The sequence below is a fragment of the Tamandua tetradactyla genome, chromosome 2 (assembly GCF_023851605.1).
Source record: "Tamandua tetradactyla isolate mTamTet1 chromosome 2, mTamTet1.pri, whole genome shotgun sequence".
Taxonomy (NCBI): Eukaryota; Metazoa; Chordata; class Mammalia; order Pilosa; family Myrmecophagidae; genus Tamandua; species Tamandua tetradactyla.
The window spans coordinates 74,176,798-74,200,149 of NC_135328.1; the positions used below are offsets into that span (position 1 = coordinate 74,176,798).

The following is a 23,352-nucleotide window of genomic DNA, read 5'->3' on the forward strand; positions in this document are numbered from 1 at the left end:
AACCCAAACTGCCAATCTGGTCCATCAGGCTGGATAAGGCTTAAAGAGAAGTGATACTTATGGGTCAATGGTATTTTGCTCTAATCCAATGGATTCCCAAAATAACCCATGCTTATTTAATCAGTTCTAGAAAGCAGTCAGCAGAGACATAATCAACTGGCAGAATCCCCACTCAGATCCCTGACCTGTGGACTGAAGGCTGTTAGGCTAGGGAACATCAAATGGAAGACCCCAGAACTTCTACTCTCTACCAAAGTAGTGAACTAAAACAATATCACATTCCTAAGAGACTGCTAAAGTTTGTGCCACCATCAAGGACTTAAAGGTACAGGGGTAGTGATTCCTACCACATCTCCATTAGGCTCATCTATCTGGCCTATGGAAAAGATAGATGGATCTTGGAGAGTGACACTGCATTATCATAAACTTAATCAGGTGCATTTAGAGATGTGGTTCTTTTACCAGAACAAATCAATTTACCAGAGCAAATTCAGATGCACCTCTATCCATCTCTCCATCCAGGCCAAATAAATAAATCAAAAACACAGCTAGAAGCTCTGGTTTGAAGCTATCGCTATTATAAACATTTTTTTTTTCCTTCATAGTTGTTAGTAAAGGCCACCAGAAGCAGCCATACACTTTAGTATCCCTTCTCAGGTCTCTGTCAATTCTCCAGGTTTCTGCTATAATCTGATCCACAGAAAACCTGCTTCTTTCTCTATTCCACAGGACATCATGTAAGTCACATGGATGATATGCTGATGGGATGTGGTGAGCAGAAAGTATTAAATACTGTAAATATTTGATTAAGACATATGCATGTTTACAAAAATGTCTCTTGAAAATCCTCTTTCAGATCGTTTTGCAAAATGAACTTATGCACTGCTTCTGTAGTATTCTCAAGGACTATATGTAAACATGAAATGTATGTCTGAGTCTGGTTTTTTGCAGGAAACAGCACTTTGCTTCTAAAGAGCTATTGCATGTACTTTCACAGGAAATCTTGATTGAGCATAAATCATTAACTGGCTCATTTCTGTATGTTGTGAATGACTGAAAAGCATGTAAATGTAATCTACTTTGAATTTTGTAAAGAAACCAACAACTGTAGGTTATCTTTCTTTCTCTGTCTATCTCAAGTCGTGTGTGTTGTGTGCACACACCTGTGTGTGTGACACATTATAAAGAACAGAAATTACCTTTAAAAAATAAAAAATAGAGACCCGGGGAAAAAAAAAGACATATGCATGCCAAAGTGTTGGGGAATAAACCCCAGAAGATGTCAGGAGGATGTCACATCAGTAAATCTCTAGGAATCCAGGGGTCTGGGGTATAATGAAATATTATCTTTTATGAGATGAAGGACAAGTGTTTTAGTTTTTTAAAAGCTTTCAGAATGCAATATACTAGAAAAGGAATGGCTTTTAAAAAGGGGGAATTAAATTTATTAAGTTGCAAGTTTAGAGTTATAAGGCTGTAAAAATGTCCAAATTAGGGTAAGGCTATAAGAATGTCCAAACTAAAGCACCCAGGTAAAGATACCTTGGCTCAAGAAGAACGATGATATTCAGGGTTTCTCTTGCAGCTGGAAAGACATGTGACAATGTCTTCTAACTTTCTGTCCCAGCTTCTTCAATGGCTTCCTTGAGAGTGTTTTCTTTATGCATCTCCAGAGCTCTCTGGCTGTTTGGGCCCTGTCAGCACTGAGCTTTTCCTAAAATGGTGCCCTGTTAAAGGGTTCCAGTAAGCAATTCCACCTTGAATGGGTTAAGACACATCTCCATGGAAACCATCTAATCAAAAGTTACCACCCATAACTCCATACCACCCATGGAGATGTGAGGGCCACATCTCCATGGAAACAATAAAAAAAGATCCCACCTGGCAATACTGAATTGGATTAAAGGACATGGCTTTTCTGGGGTATATAATTGCTTCAAACTGGCACAACAAGCTTCTGCATTTGGTACCTCCAACCTCTAAGAAAGCACAGTGGCTGGTGAACCTTTGGGTTTTGGCAATATATGCCTCATTTAAGCATTATTATTCAATTCATTTATCAAATAACTCAAAAGGCTGTCAGTTTTACGTCAGGGCCAGGTTAAAAGAAGATTCTACAACAGAATCAGGCTACTATACAACCTGTCTTGCCATTTGGGCCATATGACTCCACAAATCCAATGGTGCTTAAAATGTCTATGGCAATTAAGAATACGGAATGAAACCTTTGGAAACCCCTGTAGGTAAATCACAATGTAAGGAGAGAATCCATGCTTCCTCTGCAGATAATTATTCTCCTTTTGGGAAAGAGCGTCTGCTTCGTTATTGAGTCCTAATAGAGTCCTAACATAAATATTGCTCATCAAATAACCATGCAACCTGAGATGTTCATATATACAGGGTGTTGTCTGACCTACCAGGCCATATTCAATAGTATTCCATCATCAAGTGGAAGTGATTTACACATGATCAAGCAGCAAGTTTTGAAGTTATAAATAAGTTGCTCCAAGTGGCTCAAATTCCCATGGCTCCTACTCCTGCCATCCTGTATCTTTTCTCTCATGTGGAATTTTCTATGATCACTGACTGAGTAAGAATAATTTGGTCCTGGTTAACAGTTCTGCACAATACACTGGCACCATCTAAAAGTGAACAGCTGCAGCATTACAGACCCACTCAGGTGTTAAATTTTTTCCAATGGCAGAGTTTCAAGCTGTGTACTTGATTTTTTAAATTTAGTATGAATGGAGAGATGGATAGAGGTGCATCTGAAGAATGATTTATGAGGAATGGCTAACATTTTGTTCGGAAGGTCAATGAATTAGAAGAAATACAATTGGAAAACCAAGAACAAAAACAGGCATATGGAAAGATCTCTCTAAATAGGTAAAGTGTTTGAAGATATTTTTTGTTTCATATAAATGCTCACCAAAGAACAACCTCTGTAAAGGAGCATCTTAATAATCACATGGACAAGGTGACACATTCTTTCTAGGCTACCCCCACAATGGCCTACTTGGCTCATGAAGAAGACGATTATAGAAGCTTATGCATGGGCATGAGCTTATGCATGGGCTCAACAACAAGAACTTCTACTCATCAAGGCCATTCTGTCTAGAGTCACTGCTGAGTACTCTACCTGCCAGAGCAAAGCTTAACACTGAGATCCTGAATTGGCATCATTCCCCTGGGGAACCAGCCAGCCACCTGGTGACGGGTTGGTTACATTGGATTACTTTCATCCCAGGAGTAGCTCTTTGTTCTCACTAGAAAAGACACATACTGGATATGGTTTTACCATTCCTTTCCTTCATGTTTCTGCTAAAGCCACCATCTGTGTATTTAAATTATGCTTTATTCACCTCCATAGTATGATACACAACGTTGCTTCTGACAAGGAAACTCATTTTATAGCAAATGAAGTGAAGTTTTAGACTCATGCTCATAAAATTCACTGATCTTATCATGTTCCCTTCATCCTGAAACAGCTAGCTAATAAAATTATGGGATGGGCTTTGGAAGACTCAGCTATTGCACCATCTGGATGTCAGCACTTTATGGGGCTGAAATAATGTCCTCCAAGCTATAAGATATACTCTGAACCAACTATGAATACATGGTGATATTTCTCCTATACCCAGAATTCATGAATCTTAGAAGTGGGATGAATATGGGAATGGTTCCTGCGATATTAATGATCAATTACCAATATTTTTGTTCCTTTCCCTATAATTTTGGGTAGTTTCTTGTTTGGAGGTCTTACTCTTCAAGGGAGTAAAGAATCTACCAGGGAATACAATGTTGTACTGGAACTTGAGATTGCCACTGGCTACTTTGGCACCTCATGCCAAATGCCAAATAGAATGCAGAGATTCCTTAGTGCCACTTGTTCTTCTTATATTTTGTGGTAAATGTTGATGGAAAGCTATGTTATCCCCAAAGAAGCCAGACTGCTAATGGCAAGACCCTTCAATGATGAAAATTTGGGGCATCTCACCACAATCAACCAAGGCACTTGCTGGGGAAAAAAGAATAAAAAAGGGGGAGTGTAAAAAGGAAGTTATAAATACCAGGTGGGAGCCCATGACAAGTTGCAAATATGAGAAGTCTAGTAGCTATAAATACCTACTTCTTCCTTCTTTGATGTTAGAATATTTATATGCATATATTAACCAATTATTTCCTCCCCTCTCCCATTTTCCTACTTTTTAACATAAAGTTTATTAATAGTATTTTAATTTTATTTCTTGGGATTAAAATTACAGGATTATCAAAGGGGGATTATTCTCAGCTAGAAGAGGAATGAATATGAATATCATCCAAAAATGGATGTCACTTTGCATATTCTCTTTTGGGGAGAGTAGCTTGTTTTTGTTGTACACGGGACGGTTGTATAAATTTTAGGTGGAAGAATGGCCTTATTCTTGCCTCTATTGAAGTAAATATTGTTAATAAAAGTGAGTATGAGTACCAAGTTGATAAGGGGTTGACTATACACGCGGTCAGAGTTAGAGCTGGTCAAAAGAGGATTTGCAGTGGGATTTACAAGGTGGAAGTGAAACATAAGCTATCAAGGTCAGATAATCAGTGAACTCAGGTTACCCTCATTTTCTCTGCTCACATACAGCTCTTCTTCTTGCCTGCTGACCCTGTGGCCCTGTTGATTTACTCTGAGGCAGGCCTTCCACTAGAGGCTTGCTTGCAGACACAGAGAGGCAGTAGCTACAGAGGTAGTAGCTTCCCATAGTCCTCCTCACATGCCCCCCTTGGAACCATTTGAGCAACTAGACACACCTGGCTTCACTGATTTCGTGTAAACTGATACTTGTCTACTCACACCAGGGCTCACACCAGGGCTACAGATTAGTGACACTTTCTCTGATCTACTATTTCCCCTTTTCCAGACCTTCACTTCCCAGGTCCTCCTATGTTTGTGTTTGATAGAAATACTATAACAACTCCCTTATTTCCATATATACTTGTAGTGGCTCTGTTTTCCTGACCAAAGACTGACTGATAAATGTAGCATAAACACAAGTAGGAACTGTGGTTTTGCCGTTCATTTTCTTTTCAAGGCCTTTAAAAGAATCCAAATAACAGGTGCAATAATATGATCTGAAAATGTAGCCCAACTCTGAAATGAACACCCAAACAGGAAGTCTGGATAAAAGCCTATTTGTTTCTTAGTTGACTGCCTGTCTCTTTGGGTTCCACATCATCTGAGTGGATTAAATACAATTACAGTACACTTTTTGTGAGACTGCTACCAGAGGGCAAAGATAATATCTCAATAGAAAGTAATAATAATGAGAGCAATTTATATAGCACCCAGTATATTAGCATTACATTACTATGCTGACTTTTTAAAGCTATCATTTACCTCCATAAGTTAGATATTAATATTTCCTCTCTACTTTTACAGAGAGGAAACTAATGCCCAAAAAGTTTAAGTAACCTGCCCAAGGTTATATAGCTGGTAAGTCCAACTTCAACTCCAAGCAAGTGATCCTTCCAGGAAGACATACCGTACCAATATCTAATTCATTGCCCTTAAAGTTGTTTCCAGGATGGATTTCAATAAATATTTGACATTTTAAAGCAAGTTTTTGACATAGATATTTTGATAACACTACTTTAGTGTATTCATCTTCAAACTATGAACTTCCTGATGAAACAGCTTTGATGTGGCAGTTTTGATGCTTTGACACAATCAAACCCATTAAAATGCAAGCAACCCTTAAAATGCTAGGTTTTAAAAATTACCAAATTACCAAAAATGAGAAACAGACATCCTCAGAATTCTTTTCCTTTTCATCAAATCTTCTACTGAATCCCATTATGGGGTAGGGCTCAGAAAGGGCTAAGGGTAAGTAATTGCTCTCTTCTGAATCATACTTAGTGAACAAAAATAAAAGGTATTTTGATGTTTGGCATAGCTGCTCTGAAGTGCTACCTCAAAACAGCTTGAAGTTCAGAGAAGATAATGTTAAATAAAGCTGTAGCTTTGCAATGCAAGCATCAAAAACAGGATCAGTTAGAGGTGGGTTGGGATGGAGAGAATGCTTCTCCACAGGAACTCTTCCCACTGCCTTTCATCTAAAGAATGAGCACCCACACTTAAGAATCAGGCTGTCCTGAGGATGGTAAACTTTGCCTTTATAGAGCTGATGTTCTGTTTCAAATCACTTCTGTGCATGGGAGAATGATTCCATTTATAGTATAAATAAGTCTATGCTATAATAAGGTACTTTCTCCCAAACTTCTCTTAGTATTCTGAAGGCATTTTGATTTCGAAGATAAAACACAAATGTGTAAGGAAAAATATACTTTAAAAAAAAATAGAGTTGAATGGATATTTTACTTCAAAAAAATAGTTTTCTTAATTGCAAGTTCACACTGAGGAATCCCTAGAATGGTTGTCCTAATGTCTCCAGAGTCTTTGTTTCATCAGAAATTGCAGAGAAAGCAGATCATTTGACTCACAACCTCTTCAATGGTCCCCTTACCTGTAGCCCATTCTCAAAGATTATCTAGAAGGGACATTAGAATGGGAGGTCAATCCTGCTGTTGGACAGTAAAAAGTATGATCCAGAGGACCCTGGGGAAGTTGGGATTACTGGATTCCACTCAAGTGAACAAAAATCTCTTCTTTGCCCTCTTCTTCCACCATCAACCTGAAATTCATTTACCTCTCAGAACAGAATGGACTTTCCCAGATAAACTTCCCTCCCACCCCCAACTAGTGGCTTAGAAGGTCAGATCTCAAGAAGTATCCATGGGCACAGAATAAATATAAAGATTAAGAAGCGCTCACTTGGGCGGGCCACAGTGGTTCAGCAGGCAGAGTTCTCGCCTGCCATGCCAGACCCTGGGTTCGATTCCTGGTGCCTGCCCATGCCAAAAAAAAAAAAAGCGCTCACTGATGTCCCGAATTGTCAAGTGGTGTCAACATGGCTGGTTGGTCATTTTTATACACATGGTACTATAGACGGCGAGTAACTTGAGACAAGGCCCTCTGTCTCATTCACTTCTTTATGCCCAGTGTCTAGCACAGTGCCTGGCACAAAGTAGATGCTGAAAAACAGTTGTTGAATGAATTAATTATAGGCTAATATTCTTGTTTTATCTTTTATTTATTTCAGTCAGTGAAAAGCTATTATTTGAGCACTTATTCAGTACCAGACACTGTACAAAGCTGTGAATGAACAAAGCACACAAAATCCTTCCTTCAGAATGTATAATCTAACCGAAACTAGTGAAATGACTTCAACTTCTGATTATTCACACTATTCCTGACATACGGTTCAAAGGCTGGACAAAATGACCTTTCTGTAAGGTTCTTTAAGATCTAAAATTTATTGCAAAGGATTTTAAATGTATAAAGCATTATATAAGCTCCTTTTGTTAAATTTTGACATTATAAAATTACTATTACAAGTTTGAATAGTACTAAAAGTGGACATTCTTTCCATCCAAAAACAATTCTTTCTTAAATGCAAACATGCACATCACTATATAACCCCCCAAAGGATCCAGCAATTCTAGCATTGTTGTATTATTACACCAGATCTATGTTTCATGATATAGCTTCCTTAAGAGCGCAATATTTTACATTCAGTATCCTCCATAAGATCTAGCACAAAATGTAAAAAAAAAAAGAAAGAAAAAGAAAAATTTAAATAAATCAATTAATTAAGCAACTTAAGAATCACCAATAATTCTTAACTGAATGGCATTTAGGAGATTCATGAATCTCATGAAATTGGATTCAAAGCCATGTATCTGTAGGCCATTTGGTGGAGTTTTTTGGTTTTATCACAGTCTCAATGAGATCAATGATCCAAAATGGATTATTAATTCAGAAAACATATTAACTGAATATCATCTACTCGCCAGGTATTGTGCCCTGGGTTAGGCTCAAAATCTAAACTTTTTAAAATATATAATATATGAATATGTACTATATATAAAATATTTATATATTTTTATAAATACATAATAAATGAATATTTATTATATATAAAATATTCATCCAGGTTTTACAGAATCTGTTTTTTCACATTTACACCATTAATATCAATGCATACTCTATTAAACATATTTTTATACTAAATCAGCACCAAATACTGTGCAGTAATTCAATATATTTGCTGGTAAAATATAATTTAGAAATGTATTCATACAGCTTCATGGGAAATATGATAGAAATGATAATGTAAGAATATCTTTAGTAAATTATACTGTACAAATTATTTAAAATCACCTCTGATTCATTAAATATCTTACAGCATAGCTGGATTTCCATTTATGCCTAACAATAACTATAAAGGCACTGTCCTAAAGAAATGATGACACTTGAAGAAAACTTTATACAATTGTTTTGTAAGCAGTTTTCTCAGGGACTTTCCATTGACTAAAATAAATAGCTTTCAAATGCTCCAGATGGAGAACAAAAAACATTTTTAAAAACTCAAGAAAACTTATAAATTGAATGCCAAAATGTTCTCTTTGGAAATATTTTCTCTCTCATCATTGCATTAAGCATCACCTATCTACAGTTAATCAATATTTATCTCATAAGCCACTTAAATTTTGTGACTAAAATTATCTTTACCTTTGAGACAGCTGTCATATTCTTGCCCCAAATATAAAGCAAGCCATATTTTCCTAGATACAGGCATTCTCACACTTAAAAATTAAAATCCTTATCCACAATAAATGTTCACTTTGTAACATGAAAATTTCTATGAATCATGACCCAAATGACTATTTCATACAATGGTTAACTTATACTACTTTAGGAAACTATTCCTATACCCTACCAGAACTGAGTTGCAATTAGTGTTAGGGGCCAAGAGCTGGCACATTCTCATTTTCCAAGCTTTACTTCGCAGGGTGTTCCTTTTAAAGAGAAAAAAATTTTTGTAGCACTTTCAACACAAATGGCAGATATGAATAAGAAATAAGACATTCAGAACAATAAGGAGTTTAAATTTCTCAAAAGTTTTACTTATTACTAACCACTTACATGCAAATAACATTTTTAAAAATACTTTGAATAATTTCTTTCTCTCCTGAGAACAAGAAATAGAAGGGAAGAAAAAGTTTAAAATAGGGTAGGCCACGGTGGCTCAGCAGGCAAGAATGCTTGCCTGCCATGCTAAAGGACCTGGGTTCGATTCCCGAAGCCTGCCCATGTAAAAAAAAAAAAAAAAGTTTAAAAGAATTCCTTAGAAGTATCTCAGTTTTTCAACTCCTTTTCTTTTTTTTTTTGGCTCATTTTATATTATACTGGATTGCTTTACACTTATGTAAGTATTTTAAAACTATGAACCCACACTTCAACAAAACAAGTATAGTTTTAAAAGTGGAATTTTACAATTGTTATTTTAAAGAGAAGATTTGTTAATTTAAAGTTAAAGATCTCTTGATAAAAGTTTTGTTCAAGGCACATATAATATTCAAATGCTTTTTTCACTTAATAAATGTTAAAGTATGTTCAGATCTAAAATCTATTCTACTGCTTGCAAAAATAAATAGCAGTTTAAGGCTTGATAATCCACTCACATATATATTTACTATATGAATAGATGTTGTGTGTATGTGCATGCGTAATGCATGCTTCCAGGAAGGGACAATGGGCAGATATGTTACTGGTCGTTCTGACTGTGTCTGGAATATAGCCCACCACCAATTACTGAGTCTCTGATGGGAAGGTAAGAAGAATCCCTAATCATTCCTGAAAAGGAAGAATCCAAGGTTGGCTGAAAAGGCAATGGTGGTACCAACCCAGACGTAAGGTAGGGTGACATAAAACCGGATAGTCCTCTTCCTGGAGAGGGATATGGCAGTCGTAATGGACTAATGCCTAGTCTAGGATTTAAGCTGTAGAGACTTGAATCACCTCCATATGAAGCAGATGTAGTTTGAAGAGGAGAGAAAGCTGATTTATTCCCTAGAGCTCCACAATCAATTCTAGCTAGACTAAAATTAGAAGCTCTCTGAAAAGCTGTGTGTTCAGATATTCCTGAACTTGCTAGGTCCCTCGTGTCTGGATTATGTTCTTTCCCATTTAAGACCTGTTCAATGGCTTGGACCACATCCCCTCTGCAGAAGTGTAGAATGTCTTCTAGCCAGCTGCGCCTATAACTTGGAAAAATCTTGGTAAGAATATCAAGAGGATCTCTTGGTCTTGAGGACAATTTGGGAAGGCTGGATCTGGTAGCAGTGAAATCTTTGGCCCACTCGCTTTCGTTGCCTGATTCCAGATCAGAAGATGACAAGGACCTGGGGCTCTCTTCGCCTCCTGATTGTTCCTCAGGATGAGGAGACAAAATGCTACCATCCTTGTTTGAGTTTTCTGAAATAGATGACCTGATGTTGTGTTTTCCATTGACACCATCAGACTTGGGAGATGACCCCAGGGAAAGATGATGGGATTTGGAGACTGGTTCTTCTTGTCCACTCTGGTATGAGTCATATTTACCCATTTTTTGTTCTTGAGGGAGAAGAGAAAAAAGAAAAGAATCAAAAATAGGGAAAATATTCCAGAACTAAAATATTGCCTACTTTAAAATAATGCTGGAAAAAATTAATTCATTCACTGATACTATATTAGTAATAATTATTCACTCTAAAAATGTTAATGAATAACTCAATTTTAAAAGGCCATTCTGAAATACAGCTATTAGAAAAGAATGGAAAAATGCTATTTCTTATGTAATTTCAGGATCACAAACATATACAATATATATGGATGCAGTAATTATTTAGGCACCAGAAGAAAAACATCTATTATTTTCCCCAAACTATTAAGTAACACCAATATTATATACTTTCCCATCTTGGGAATTTGAGTTTTTCCTAAATGTTAAGCAAGTTTTGGTGTTACCTAGTAGTTTTCTTTTCTTTTTTTTTGTCAATTATGCAATGTAAAAATAACTAAATAATTTGATTATGTTTAAATTTGAAAAAGAAATAGTTATTTTAGTTTAGAATGAATATTCTATTGAATCACTAATGCTAAATTTCAACAATTGGTTTCTTATGTTTGCATTTTAGCTTCAAATTAAATTACCTGAATCATGAGAAGAAATAACAAAATTATTAATTTCACTTCAAATTTAAACCAATAATGATTACTGTGATATCAATTTAAAATAACACCAGTGTGCATATTTCATTTGCTGTGGAAAATGATACCTTGTTGGTATTTTTTCATAAACCTTTGTGAAATACATATGCTTTATTTTTCAATCGCTAGAAAATATCAAGCATTCTGAGCTACATTGTTTATAAAATAGAATTATAAACTGCACTATTGCAATCTGTGTGGATCTGCAAAATAACTTGTAAAAACAATATATTAGGCACTGGATTCATACCAGAGCCCCAAGATTTTAAGGGTGATTTTTTTTCATAAATATCTGATTTTTCTACCTCAATATATTAATCATATGACCATTAATAAAACAATATTATCTTAATTATCCTTTTGCCAGGTCTATGCCAGGAAAATAATGATGTATATGTTAGTGAAATAGTTTTTATTTTTATTTAAATTTCCTCTTACCCAATAGATATAATTTAGCTCTATTTCCATGAGAAAGGTAAACTGTCAAGCAGGGTTCTCAAGGTACATCTGTCAAAGTTTCTTTTTCTAGAGTTTATAAATGCAATGGGACAAATATTGTCTAAAAAAGTGATTTGCAACCATGATTTGCAATACTCCCATGTTTTCTTCATTTTCGCTAAGGAGCAGCCCTAACTTCTAAAGAAATACCTTCAGTTTATTTTTAAGTTAACATGTATGCAGTTCAGCATGTTGAGGTTCAAAATGTTGACAGTATATTAAACATTTGACCAAAAAAGATGTTGTTACTCCAAATATAGAAGGACTCTATAGTATTTTCAATTTTAAATGAAACAATAAAGCTTTTCTGATGAAGCCTGCCAAGCAGAGATAGATTGGCATTGGTCTCTATTCTATGTTTTTTCTTACAAATATGGTTCACCAAATCCACCCCGAATGTATAAAGGAACAAAATTTCATCTCTAAGCACATTATGCATAAAAATAATTTTGGTTTTATATTTTACTGATTAATAAAATGCTGATTGCATAAGACTATTTACAAAATAAGGTGGCTTTAACATGCTATAGTATCATTTACATCATCTCTCTGTCCTTTGAACTTGTGTAGTTTGTTTCACTTTGTCTATTGCTTTTATCATTGTTTATTATGCCTTGTTCTGTTTTGGAAACATATAATCTTCCTCCTTTTGAATATAAAGTTCTTTGTGTAGGAAAAACATTCATCTCTGAATCACTCAGCTAGTCTTTGTCTAATGAATGAGTAAGTTAAACAGACTACCTTCTTACAGTTTTGTAGATATTGTGTAAGAGGAGGGAGTCAATTTAGATAAGCCATTGAAGTAGCCTTTCAAAAACTGGCTTGCTTTTATAGGAGGTCATCTGAGACAACAAATAAAATAACATAATAGCTCTATAAAAACACAACACTTTTATACCAAAAACAACAACAGAAACAAAAACTACTCACATAAATCAACGTCTCTCTCACCTTGGTCCACCAGGCTCACTATCAGTTTTTAGGAATTTTTATTTCTACTTTTCTTTTAAAGTGATTTTACTTTATTAAGTAAGATATTATTTTACTCTTCAGCCCTCTTTGATCTTTCATGAGAAGTAGTGAAAGTCTTAATTTTTGTAAAACTTGTGCAAATAGTTGGTACAGGTGATCACAAACTGATATAGTCCTCATTTAAATGTGGAGATAATCTTTTCAAAATTAATCCTGTGATCTCTTAAGGCTTGCAATTTTCACAATTCAGGGACGTTATCTCTAATTAATCACTTACTATCATGTAATTTTGCATGATATGACCCCTAAGACAAAAAAGATAATGAAATAGCTTTTTCACTTCTAGTAGGCCTGATGAGGATTTTGAAAATTCCTAAAATTCAGTGGGATTTCATTAGCAGGAAAAGCTCATTTGGGGCTGCCGTAGGCAAAAAAATACATTTGTACCTAAAACTCAGGCCACCTTTCCCATTGCAGCACAGGAGATAAGAGAGATTTACTGCAGATAAGAAGAGGATTCAAAACTATTTGGAAAAAAAACACACACACACAATATTTTTACCAATGAGTTTACTAAATGTGGGAAGCCTAAATGTTTTTCCTAAGAGAAGATTTGAAATTTAAAATATTAGAGCTTTCTACACTCTAGGAAGCTGACCATAAATGCCAACAGTTGGGGGAAAATGCTTCAAGATTCAAAGGAAGGGTGGGGCGGGGAGGGGGAGGGGGTGGCGCGGAAACTGGTAGATTTCTGTCTCTCTCAGACTGGCGCCAAAGGTTTGCATGGAACATAAACTGCACTCCCATCTAACAGTGAGTTTTCCAAACAAAACCCGAGGATTAACTCTGGTTTTATAACTAAGAACAGAGTACAGATCAAGCTCGGAAAAAAATAGCACCTCTCAGCTGAATTTTCGGGTAGGTGCGCGCTTCCAGTTCTACTCAAGCAGAGAAAGTTACGGCAACTTGGCAAACAATGCCATTCTGAGCTCCATTTGCTCACGTGTGATGGCCCTAGCTTCACTTTTTCTTTGCCTTATCTTATCACCTCAGGGAACAAACAGCAAGTCCTTCCGAAGTGAAGGTTATTAACACCCTCGTTAAGAGTCCGGATTGCAGAGCAATTCCCCCAAATTTAAAGACTTCGTCCTTTCTGCCTCCAGGACACTGCTTGCTTTAGAGTTTCTCCCCAGAGCAACCCTTTTCTTGTACAAAGCGTTAAAGAAAGACCAACTCACCTTGTTTTTCCCCAGGATAACTCGGGTGGAAAGCCTCGAAAGCCTGGGTCGCCACACCTCCTGCCTGTCTCAAGGTGCCAAGCCCCAGCGCAGCCGTCGTCGCAGGACCGCCTGCGGCCTGGAGATTCTCCGCTCTGCAGTCGCCTCCGGATGCCTGACCTCCCGAACCCAAGGCCCTAGAGAACAGGAGCCTCTGCAGCCCGCGGGCCTCGGTCTCCTCCTGCGCTTGCTGCCTGCGCAACGCCACCTGGGCAGCCATGACGCGCTGGCGCTCGGCGATCAGGGCGCACTTGGCACAAGCGCAGTCCCGCCAGCGGCAGAAGCGCTTGTGGCCCTTCAGAGCCGACACCATGCCGTGGTTGCGGCAGCGGGCGCATTTGGGGGTACGCGGGAAACCGCGGGTCATCGCGCGGACCCCCCTCTCCAGCCCAAGAGTTGGCGGGCAGCCTCTGTTCCGGGTGGCGGAGGCGGCGGTGGCCGCTGCACGCAGAAAGACGGTAGGCGGCCGGAGGAAAGCTGGAGGAACTGGCATCCCCGGGGGCACGGACAACGCGGGGGACGGAGGTGGAGGAGCCGCCACCACAAGCTCCGGGGCCAATAGGGGTCGGACGCTGCAGCTGCTGTCGCTGCTGCCACATTGTGACTGCTCCATTTTCCCGAGAAGTTGCCGGCGAGGGGGGAATAGCAACAGGAAAGCCAACCCTCTGCGCTCGGTCTGTCCCACAGCTAACCCTGCCGGGATGTTGGAGGTCAGAGGGACCGGCTGCAGTCGCGCTGCCCACCACCTGACCACTGACAAAGTTTTCCACCTCTCACAAGTGGGTTCCCGGCGGCCTCAGCCGCGAGCTGCCGAAGCTGAGTGCACCTCTTGGAGTCCCGGAGCGCTAAATTTATGCCGGTGCTCTATGTGCACCTTCTGAGCCCCAGAAGCCAAGGCTACCCCGCCCACCCGGTCTACTGGCCAAGCCCTGAAGCCGGGGGAGGGCCAGGGGCGGAGGGAGGAGGGCGGTGGAAGATGCAAGAAACCATCCAGAAAAGCTGGACATGCCCCTTTCCCCAAAGAAGCCCCTTTCCTCACTTGCCTCCTCTTGAATACCTCAACGTATTGTTTTTGTAAAATAGCCTTTTGCTGCCCTTTTAAAATAAAGCAAGATTTCTGGACTGTTCCCCAGGTTCCCACTTCTCCAAAGTAAGTTTGCAGATTAGGATTTGTTTCTTCTTTTCTCTTCATTTCCCAGGTGAAGTCTTCAGGATGCCAGCATGGTCAATGTTAGCAGGAAAGCGTAGCTTGAGTGCCTGCGAGTTAATCATCTACCGAAAAGGTACCTTATTTGAAATGGGTCTTTCAAAGCGAAGGATAAATAATTGAGGACGTTGATTCACACCCAGTTCTTCTGCATTCCATCCTATTTCCACATGAAAATTGTGGTTGTCTGTATGATGATATTTGAACTGTTGCTGTTTAAAGAATTCCTTATGAGTGCTCCTATCTGCAACTACTTATAGGCAGCATTTGTGTCAAAACTGTTTCAAAAATACTTTACATTTCTATTAGAGAGTATTGGGGAGGGTTTTTTTTTAGCATATTATTTAAACAGACTATCATAAAATGCACTCTTGTAGCATGCATTTAATATCTTTAATATGAGAAAAGATCATATTGCTTTTAAACCTAAACCGAAGGAGCATTTGGGGCAGAAATTTCATGGATGTTTGTTCTTAATGGAAAGGAGAGTCAAAACTCTTCAAGATGATATCCAAATGCCTTGACAGGCAATTCATGTTCTATCCCAAAGATGGCAAGTACTGATGCTATCTGTAGGTCTCCACCGAGCCACATCCAGGGCAGACATTGCTAACTGATCAATTTCACAGCATCATCACTCCATATCCCATCCCACATCCCAAACCCACAGACCTTATCCTGGAGGTTTTCCATCCTTTCTAAGCATCAGAATTACCTGGAGAAACATTTTTAAAATATGGGTGCCCCAATTCCAGTTATTCTATTTCTTTTTGTTTGGGTTTTGTAAACCCTCCAAGGTGATGATAATAATATAACCAAGGTTTAGAACTACAACTCTAAGAAATTCCAAACCATCATGGATTCCATAATGTCCAGTTTTTCTCACACCTCTCTATGGTTGCTCAGACCACTCCTGCCCAAAATTTAGTGTTTCCCTAAATGTGGGATCAAACTCTGAGATATGAGAAAGGAATTTTTAGTAATATATAGATCATTAAAGCACAATGAATTTCCGAGTGAGAAAGCCATTCCTGTTGCTACTGTCTTTGAAATTTTCTGGTTATCTGAAGGAAAATGTGCATCTTGGTGCAAGCAAGTCTTTACATTCTTTCTAAGACTAATATGTTATGCTTTTAAACAAAGAGTAATAGACTTTAGGGACAAAACCCTAGAAAGCAACAACAGTATCTGCCTGGAATGTTTTTTTTTTTTTTTGTATGCTGAATAGCGGTGATCATATTTCACTCTTTTTCCATATGAGTATCCCGTTATTGCAGCACCATTTGCTGAATTTTTGTTCGCTTTTTTTGAGGGAAAGTGCATGGGCCAGGAATCAAACCCAGGACTACCCCATGGCAGGCGAGAATTCTACCATTGAACTACTCTTGCACCCTCTTCTGCCTGGAATTTAACAACATTTCTCTATTTCATTTTCCTATCACATGCAAGTAGGTATTGGCTTTTATTCAAGGAAATGGAAATAATTTTTAGATAAATGTATTTAAATAAAATATGTGTCAGTTTATATTGAAAACAAATAGTGATGCAGATAAATGCATATATGGTAAAAGAGGCTGAGACTTGGGAAACACTGCCTTAGTGGCTTTGGAGTGTCTCCAATTGTGGGTGTTTTTGTTTTTGTTTTTCGTTTTTTTTTTTTTCACATGGGCAGGCACCAGGAAGACCCACATGCTGGGTCTCTGGCTTGGCAGGCAAGAACTCTGCCTGCTAAGCCACCGTGGCTCTCCCTGTGGGTTCACTTATAACTAGTTACTAAATCTCTGATCCTAAGTTTCCTCATCTGTAAAAAGAGAATAATCATATATTATTTGAGGATTAAATGAGGCAACATTCATGAATCATGGTGCATATAATATATAATATAAAATATTAAGCCTTGTCACATAGGTTCTCAGTAAATATTATTCTTATTGCTTTAAAGGGGGGTTGTCTAATAATTTTTTTTTAAAAAAAAGAGTAAAAACTAACAAAATCAAGAATAGAGGAAGAAACAACACTACAGACCCTACAGAAATTAAGACAACTATGAAGGAATAGTATGCCAAAAAAATTAGACAATTTAGATAAAATTGACAAATTCTTGGAAGATACAAATTACCAAAAGTGATGTAAGGAGAAATAGAAAAATCTGAATAGACTTTTAGCAGGCTAAACAATAGCCCCTCCAAAATACCACATCCAAATCCCCAGAACTTGTGAATATGTTACTTTATATGGCAAAGGGACTTTGCAGATGGAATTAGGTTAAGGAAGTTGAGATAGGGGGATTATCTTGGACTGCCCCAGGTGGGTCCGATGATGTAATCAAAAGGGTCCTTATAAGAGGGCATGGCAGGAAGGTCAAAGTAAGAAAGAGAAAATTATATGAAAACAGAAGCAGAATAAAGGAGAGTCAGAATGTCTATATTATGGATTTTGAAGATGGAGGAAGGGGCCACAAGCCAAGAAATGCAGGTGGCTAGTCAAAACTGGAAAAGGCAATATTGGAATCTCTCCTAGACCTTCAGGAGTGAATGGATTTACAATAAAAACAAAAATAAAACCTAGAGCAAAATATCCACTATGACTAAAGACACAGCAATTCTTAATAAAATACTAGCAAACCAAATCCAGTAACATATAAAAAAGACTATATACTATAACCAAGTGGGAGTTATCTCAGGAATGCAAAATATTGATTTAAAATCTAAAAAGTAATTGACGTAATATACTATATTAGTAGAAAAAAGGGCAAAATCTATACAATCATGTACAGATGAATAAATGTAGAAATGCCAGTTTAATAAACCTAACATCCACTCATGTAAAACCCCTCAATAAACTAGGAATAGAAAGACTGCCTCAGGTCTATAGAACATCTACAAAAAATGTACAGTTAACACCATACTTGATGGTGAAAGACTATAAGATGTTCCATAAAATCAAGAACAAGGCAAGGATATATGCTGTTTTTGTTTGATAAAGCTGCCAGAATGGAATATAGCAGAATGGGTTGATTTCTATGATGGGAATTATTAATTTATAATTTACAATTCTTAGGCCATGAAAATGTCCAACTTAAAGCATCAACAGCACAATATCTGGACTCCAAAGACAGGTTGTCAGCATCCAGACACCTCTGTCACATGGGAAATTACATGGCCAGCATCTGCTGCTCCTTTCTCTCCCCAGTTTCATTGCCTTCAGCTTCTGGTTTCAGTGGCTTCCTCTCTTTTTCTGTGTGTCTTCTCTCAGCTCCTGTGGGGGCTTTTTCTCTAAACTATTGTGGGGCTTTTTTTGTCTTTAATAAAGGACTCCATTAAAAGGATTAACACCCATCTTGAGTGAGGTGGGTCACATCTCAACTGAAATAACCTAATGAAAAGGTGCAACTCACAATGGGCCTACACCTATAGAAATAGATTAAAAGAAAATGTTCTTTTCTGGGGTACATAACAGCTTCAAACCATCACGTACACTCTCAGCACTTCTCTTCAACATGGCCTGGAGTGTCTACTCAGTGAAACAAGGCAAGAAAAGCAAATAGAAGGTTATGGCCAATTGGTTTTGAAAAGGGGCAAAGACCACTCAATAGGGAAAGAACAACCTCTTCAATGAATGGTGCTGGGAAAGCTGGATCTCCTTTTTAAAAAATAGAAGGAAGACACCTACCTCAAAACTTAGACAAAAGCCAACCCAAAATGAATCAAAGACCTAAATAGAAGACCTAGAACTATTGAACTCCTAAAAGAAAACACAAGGAAGCATTTTCAGGACCTTGTGTTAGGCAAGGGTTTCTTAGAATTAAACCCAAAGCATAAGCAACAAAAGAAGAATAGATAAATGGAATCTCATAAAAATTTAAAAATTTTGTTATCTCAAAAGACATTATCATGAAAATAAAATTGCAGCCTACACAACTGGAGAAACTATTTGGAAACCACATATCATATAAGAGATTAATACCCAGAATATATAAAGAAATCCTTCAAACTTAACAACAAAAAGTCAAACAACCAATTAAAAAATGGACAAAAGACATGAATAGACATCTGTCCAAAGCAGATATTTAAATATCCAGAAAGCACATGAAAATATGCTCAACATCATTAGCCATCAGGGAAATGCAAATCAAAACTACAAAAATACCATTTCACACCCATTACGATGACTGCTATTCAAAAAGGGAAAATAACAAGAGTTGTAGAGGATGCAGAGAAATAGGAACATTCATTCATTGTTGTTGGCAATGTAAAATGGTGCATCTGCTATGGGAGACAGTTTGGCAGTTCCTTAGAAAGCTGAGTATAGAACTACCATATAACCCATACTGCTACTAGGTATGTACCCCAAGGAATTGAAAGCATGGACTTGAACAGATATTTCTGTTCATAGCAGTATTATTCAGTTGCCAAAAGATGGAAGTAACCCAAGTGTCCATGAACTGATGAATAGATAAACAAAATGTGGTATATACATGCAATGGAATATTATTCAGTCATAAAAAGGAATGAAGCCCTGATAACATATGACAACATGGATGAATCTTGAAGACATCATGTTGAGTGAAGTAAGCCAGCCACAAAAGGACATACATGTATGATCTCAATGATGTGAAACAATAAGAATTAGCAAAGAGCATACAGTCAAAATTTAGAATACAGGTTTCAGAGAATGGGGATGGAGTAGGGAATGGGAAGTTAAGGTTAAAACTGTACAGGGTTCCTGTTTGGAATGATGGTAATGTTTTGGTAATAGTGGCACTATATATATATATATATATATATATATATATATATAATATTTTGTATGGATAGGCACTGGGAACCGAAACCAGGTTTCAGGCATGACAGGCAAGAACTCTACCTGCTGAGCCACCATGGCCCACCTGTGACATAATATTTTGAGTGTAATTAACAGCACTGAAATATATATCAGAATGTTATTAAAAGAGGAAATGTTAGATTTTCTATATGGTAACAAAATAATTTTTTAAAATTCATAGAACTACACTCACAGTATACCCTGAGACTTAGACTCTAATTAATATACAATTATTTTTAAAAAGCATCAAATCAGAATGGAAAAATAAAATTATCTTTATTTACAGGTCTGCATGAAGAAGAAATCTACAAGGGTACTTAAAATAATAAGCAGTACCATCTATAAGAAGATAAAATTTAGAATAAAATATATCAAAAGAAGTCTAAGACCTGAAACTACACAGAAAATTACAAATATTGCTGAAAGAAATTAAAGATATAAATTAGAGGTAAGCTGTGTTCAGGACCTGGGAGAGTCAACATTATCAAGATAGCAATCTCCGTGTCTTATAGATTCAATAAAATACCAATATCTCAGTTGGATTTTTTAAGAATTGAAAAGCCAGTACTAAAATTTACATGGAAATACAAAGGACTTATGATATTCAAGACGAAAAGAAAAGAACTCCTATTATGTGATTTTAAGAACCACCACCTTCAATAATACAGTAATCAAGACCATGTAATATTGGAGAAAAGAAAATAGACATATAGACTAATGGAGCCAAAAGGAAGGCTAAGACATAGCCTGAAAATTTTTAGTGCATTGATTTTCAATAAATATGAAGATAATGCAATGAAAAAATGAAAGGGGCTTGAACAATTGTATATCCATATAGAAAATAGACCTATACCCTCGACTAACACTGTACTTAAAATAAACGTTGGGGACTGAACTGTGTCACCCACAAAAGACATATTCAGGACCCAACTCCTGGTTCTAGGGATGTGAACCTATGTGTAAACAGGACCTTTGAAGATACTGTTAGTTAAGGTGTGCCCAAACTGAATGAGAGTGGGCTTTAACCTAATGTGACAGAAGTCCCTATAAAGAAAAGGAAATAAGACATGGTAGAGAAGCCATGAGGAGCAGCCAGAAGCTGCAAGTAAATGGAACTAGAAGGGAAAGGACAAGACACTGCCATGTGCATCGCCATGTGTTGTAAAAGCTAAGAAACACCAAAGATTGCTAGCCAGCCAGAAGATACCAACCACTCCACCCCAGCACCACACACACAAAGGAGGAAGAAAGCCTTCCAACCTCTGAAACTGTGAGCCAATAAATTCCAGTTGTCAAGCCAACACATTGTATGGTATTTGTTTTAGAAGCTGGAAAACTAATGCATGGATCATGATAATGTGAGAGCTAAAATGATAAAATTAAAAAAAAACACAGAAGAAAATATTTGTGACCTTGTAGTAGATAAAGTCTTCTTAACTATGACACCCAAATCCCAATGCATAAAACAAGTGATCAATTGACTGTTATAAGTTCAATTGTGTCCCCCCAAAAGATATGTTCAATGTGGCCTTCTTTGGAAATAGGGCCACTGCAGGGGAATCAGTTAAATTAAGATGAGGTCATACTGGAATAGGGTGGGCCCCTTATTAGCAGGAAATTTGGACAGAGAGCACAGATACAGTACAGAAGATGGCCATATGAAGACTGGCAGAGATTGGCATTATGCTGCTACATGTCAAGGAACCTTGGGGTCACTAGATTCCAGGAGTGAGGTATGGAAGAGAGTTTTCCCTAAAGCTTCAGAGGGAGCCTGGACTTGTCAACATCCTGACTTAGAACTTCTAGCTTCCAGAATGGTGGCAATAAATTTCTGTTGTTTTAAGCCACCACTTTGATTCTGACTTAATCAAAATTTAAAACTTTTGCACCTCAAATTACACCATTAAGAAAATGTAAAACACATTCCATAGACTAGGAGAAAGTATTTCCAAAGCATATGTCTGATCAAAGACTTGTATGTACAATGTATGGAGAACACTTACAGCCCAGTAATGAGAGGAAAAAGAACCCAATTTTTTAAAGAGTTAAGTAAATACTGCAACACCAGACAAGTGAGCTTATGGAAAGATGCCCAACATTATTAGTCATTACGGAGATGCAAACTAAAACCCCAATAGTATACCACTGCACATTCACTAAAATGGCTTTAATCTAAAATTCAGGGCTGCAGGTATCTGGAGAAGGTGGAACCGTCATACACTGACAATGGCTATGTAAAATGGTGCAGCCATTTTGGAAAATAGTTTGGCAGTTTCTTAAAACATTATACGTAACATACAAACCAACAGTTCTAGGCCAAGTCATCTACCCCAAATAAATGAAAACAAATATTCACAAATGTATGCAAATGTTTACATTAGTATTATCAATAATAAGCAAAAAAGTGTAAATTATCCAAATGTTTGACTATTAAATGGATTTTAGGATGATTTTAAGGCAGCTCATGAGATGAAAAGGAGGATAGACCAGAAATATCTGCCTGTGATACATAACTGTGCAAAAAGCAGAATTCCACAGGAAATGAGCCCAGAAAGTGATTAATAGAAAGCTGGAAAAGAAAAAAGATGGTACATTATCCTTCATTAACCTGTTGCTGAAGGAAAGTTAAATCATTCATGAATAGCTTGGCTAGAGGGATTTGGCAAGGGATTGAGGACTTGGAAAGAAAGTCTCCATATTGCCTTCTTTTAAGAATAGATAAAACATGTACAATTCACTCCATGACTTCAAAATAAATGTAAGCATACTTTGCATGGTCCATCTAATCTGAGGCTTCCCAAAGCCAGACTGCTTAGGTTAATGTCATGGGTTGTCAGTTTGGGGAGGAAATGTGAACTGCATTCTGGTTCCCTGGGGTCCTACAAAGGGCAGTTGAGTATCATCATGATTGAGAAGCCACAACCTGCAGGAGGACAAAATCGCAGCACCTGGACTGTGAGTCATCAAATACCTAGGCACCCTCAGTCTGGGAAGAAACAGTTCTCCTCTGGGACATAGTCTTTCCTTCAGTATCGCTGGGGGAAGGTTGGAAGTGACTGGTGATACATATATATAAACTGGACATGAAATGTGACTCCACAAGAACCAATTCCTACCAGTAAATCATACTCTATGGGGATACCCTGCTGCTGGGGAGAGATAATCCACTATACAAAAACTTCCACTAACAGCCTTGAGGATATTAAGATATAGGACTTCTTGGAAGACATCATCTCTATCTCCTGCTATGGGTGGAAAGAAGTCAGGTGGAGACCATTACACATTGTTCCCTTGCTATCACACATGAATTGTGAAAGAGAGTAGAATGCGTTTTATCTTACTGCTTTAAAGGCTTTTATTTCATAACAGTTGGAGATGTCTACCTGAGATCATAAGTAACTAACCAAAATAGGAAAGTGAAGTACCTATTATGCATCCAT

General features: G+C 37.5%; 1 protein-coding gene across 1 annotated transcript; it reads right to left on the bottom strand.

Moving 5' to 3' along the window:
* Positions 1 to 9,554: 9,554 nt before the first annotated feature.
* Positions 9,555 to 14,615, bottom strand: DMRTA1 (DMRT like family A1). Its single transcript, XM_077134109.1, has 2 exons — positions 13,843 to 14,615; positions 9,555 to 10,498 (listed from the first exon to the last, which is right to left on the bottom strand). Exons 1-2 carry the CDS (start codon positions 14,492 to 14,494, stop codon positions 9,651 to 9,653), a joined length of 1,500 nt encoding a protein of 499 aa, XP_076990224.1. The 5' UTR covers positions 14,495 to 14,615; the 3' UTR covers positions 9,555 to 9,650.
* Between the last annotated feature and the right edge of the window lie 8,737 nt (positions 14,616 to 23,352).

Excerpts from the sequence above, each read along its gene's own strand:
- DMRTA1 (XM_077134109.1), bottom strand. The coding sequence starts at position 14,494 with ATGGAGCAGTCACAATGTGGCAGCAGCGACAGCAGCTGCAGCGTCCGA. Across the intron at positions 10,499-13,842 it reads TTATCCTGGGGAAAAACAAG|AACAAAAAATGGGTAAATAT; the intron begins GTGAGTTGGTCT and ends TTCTCCCTCAAG.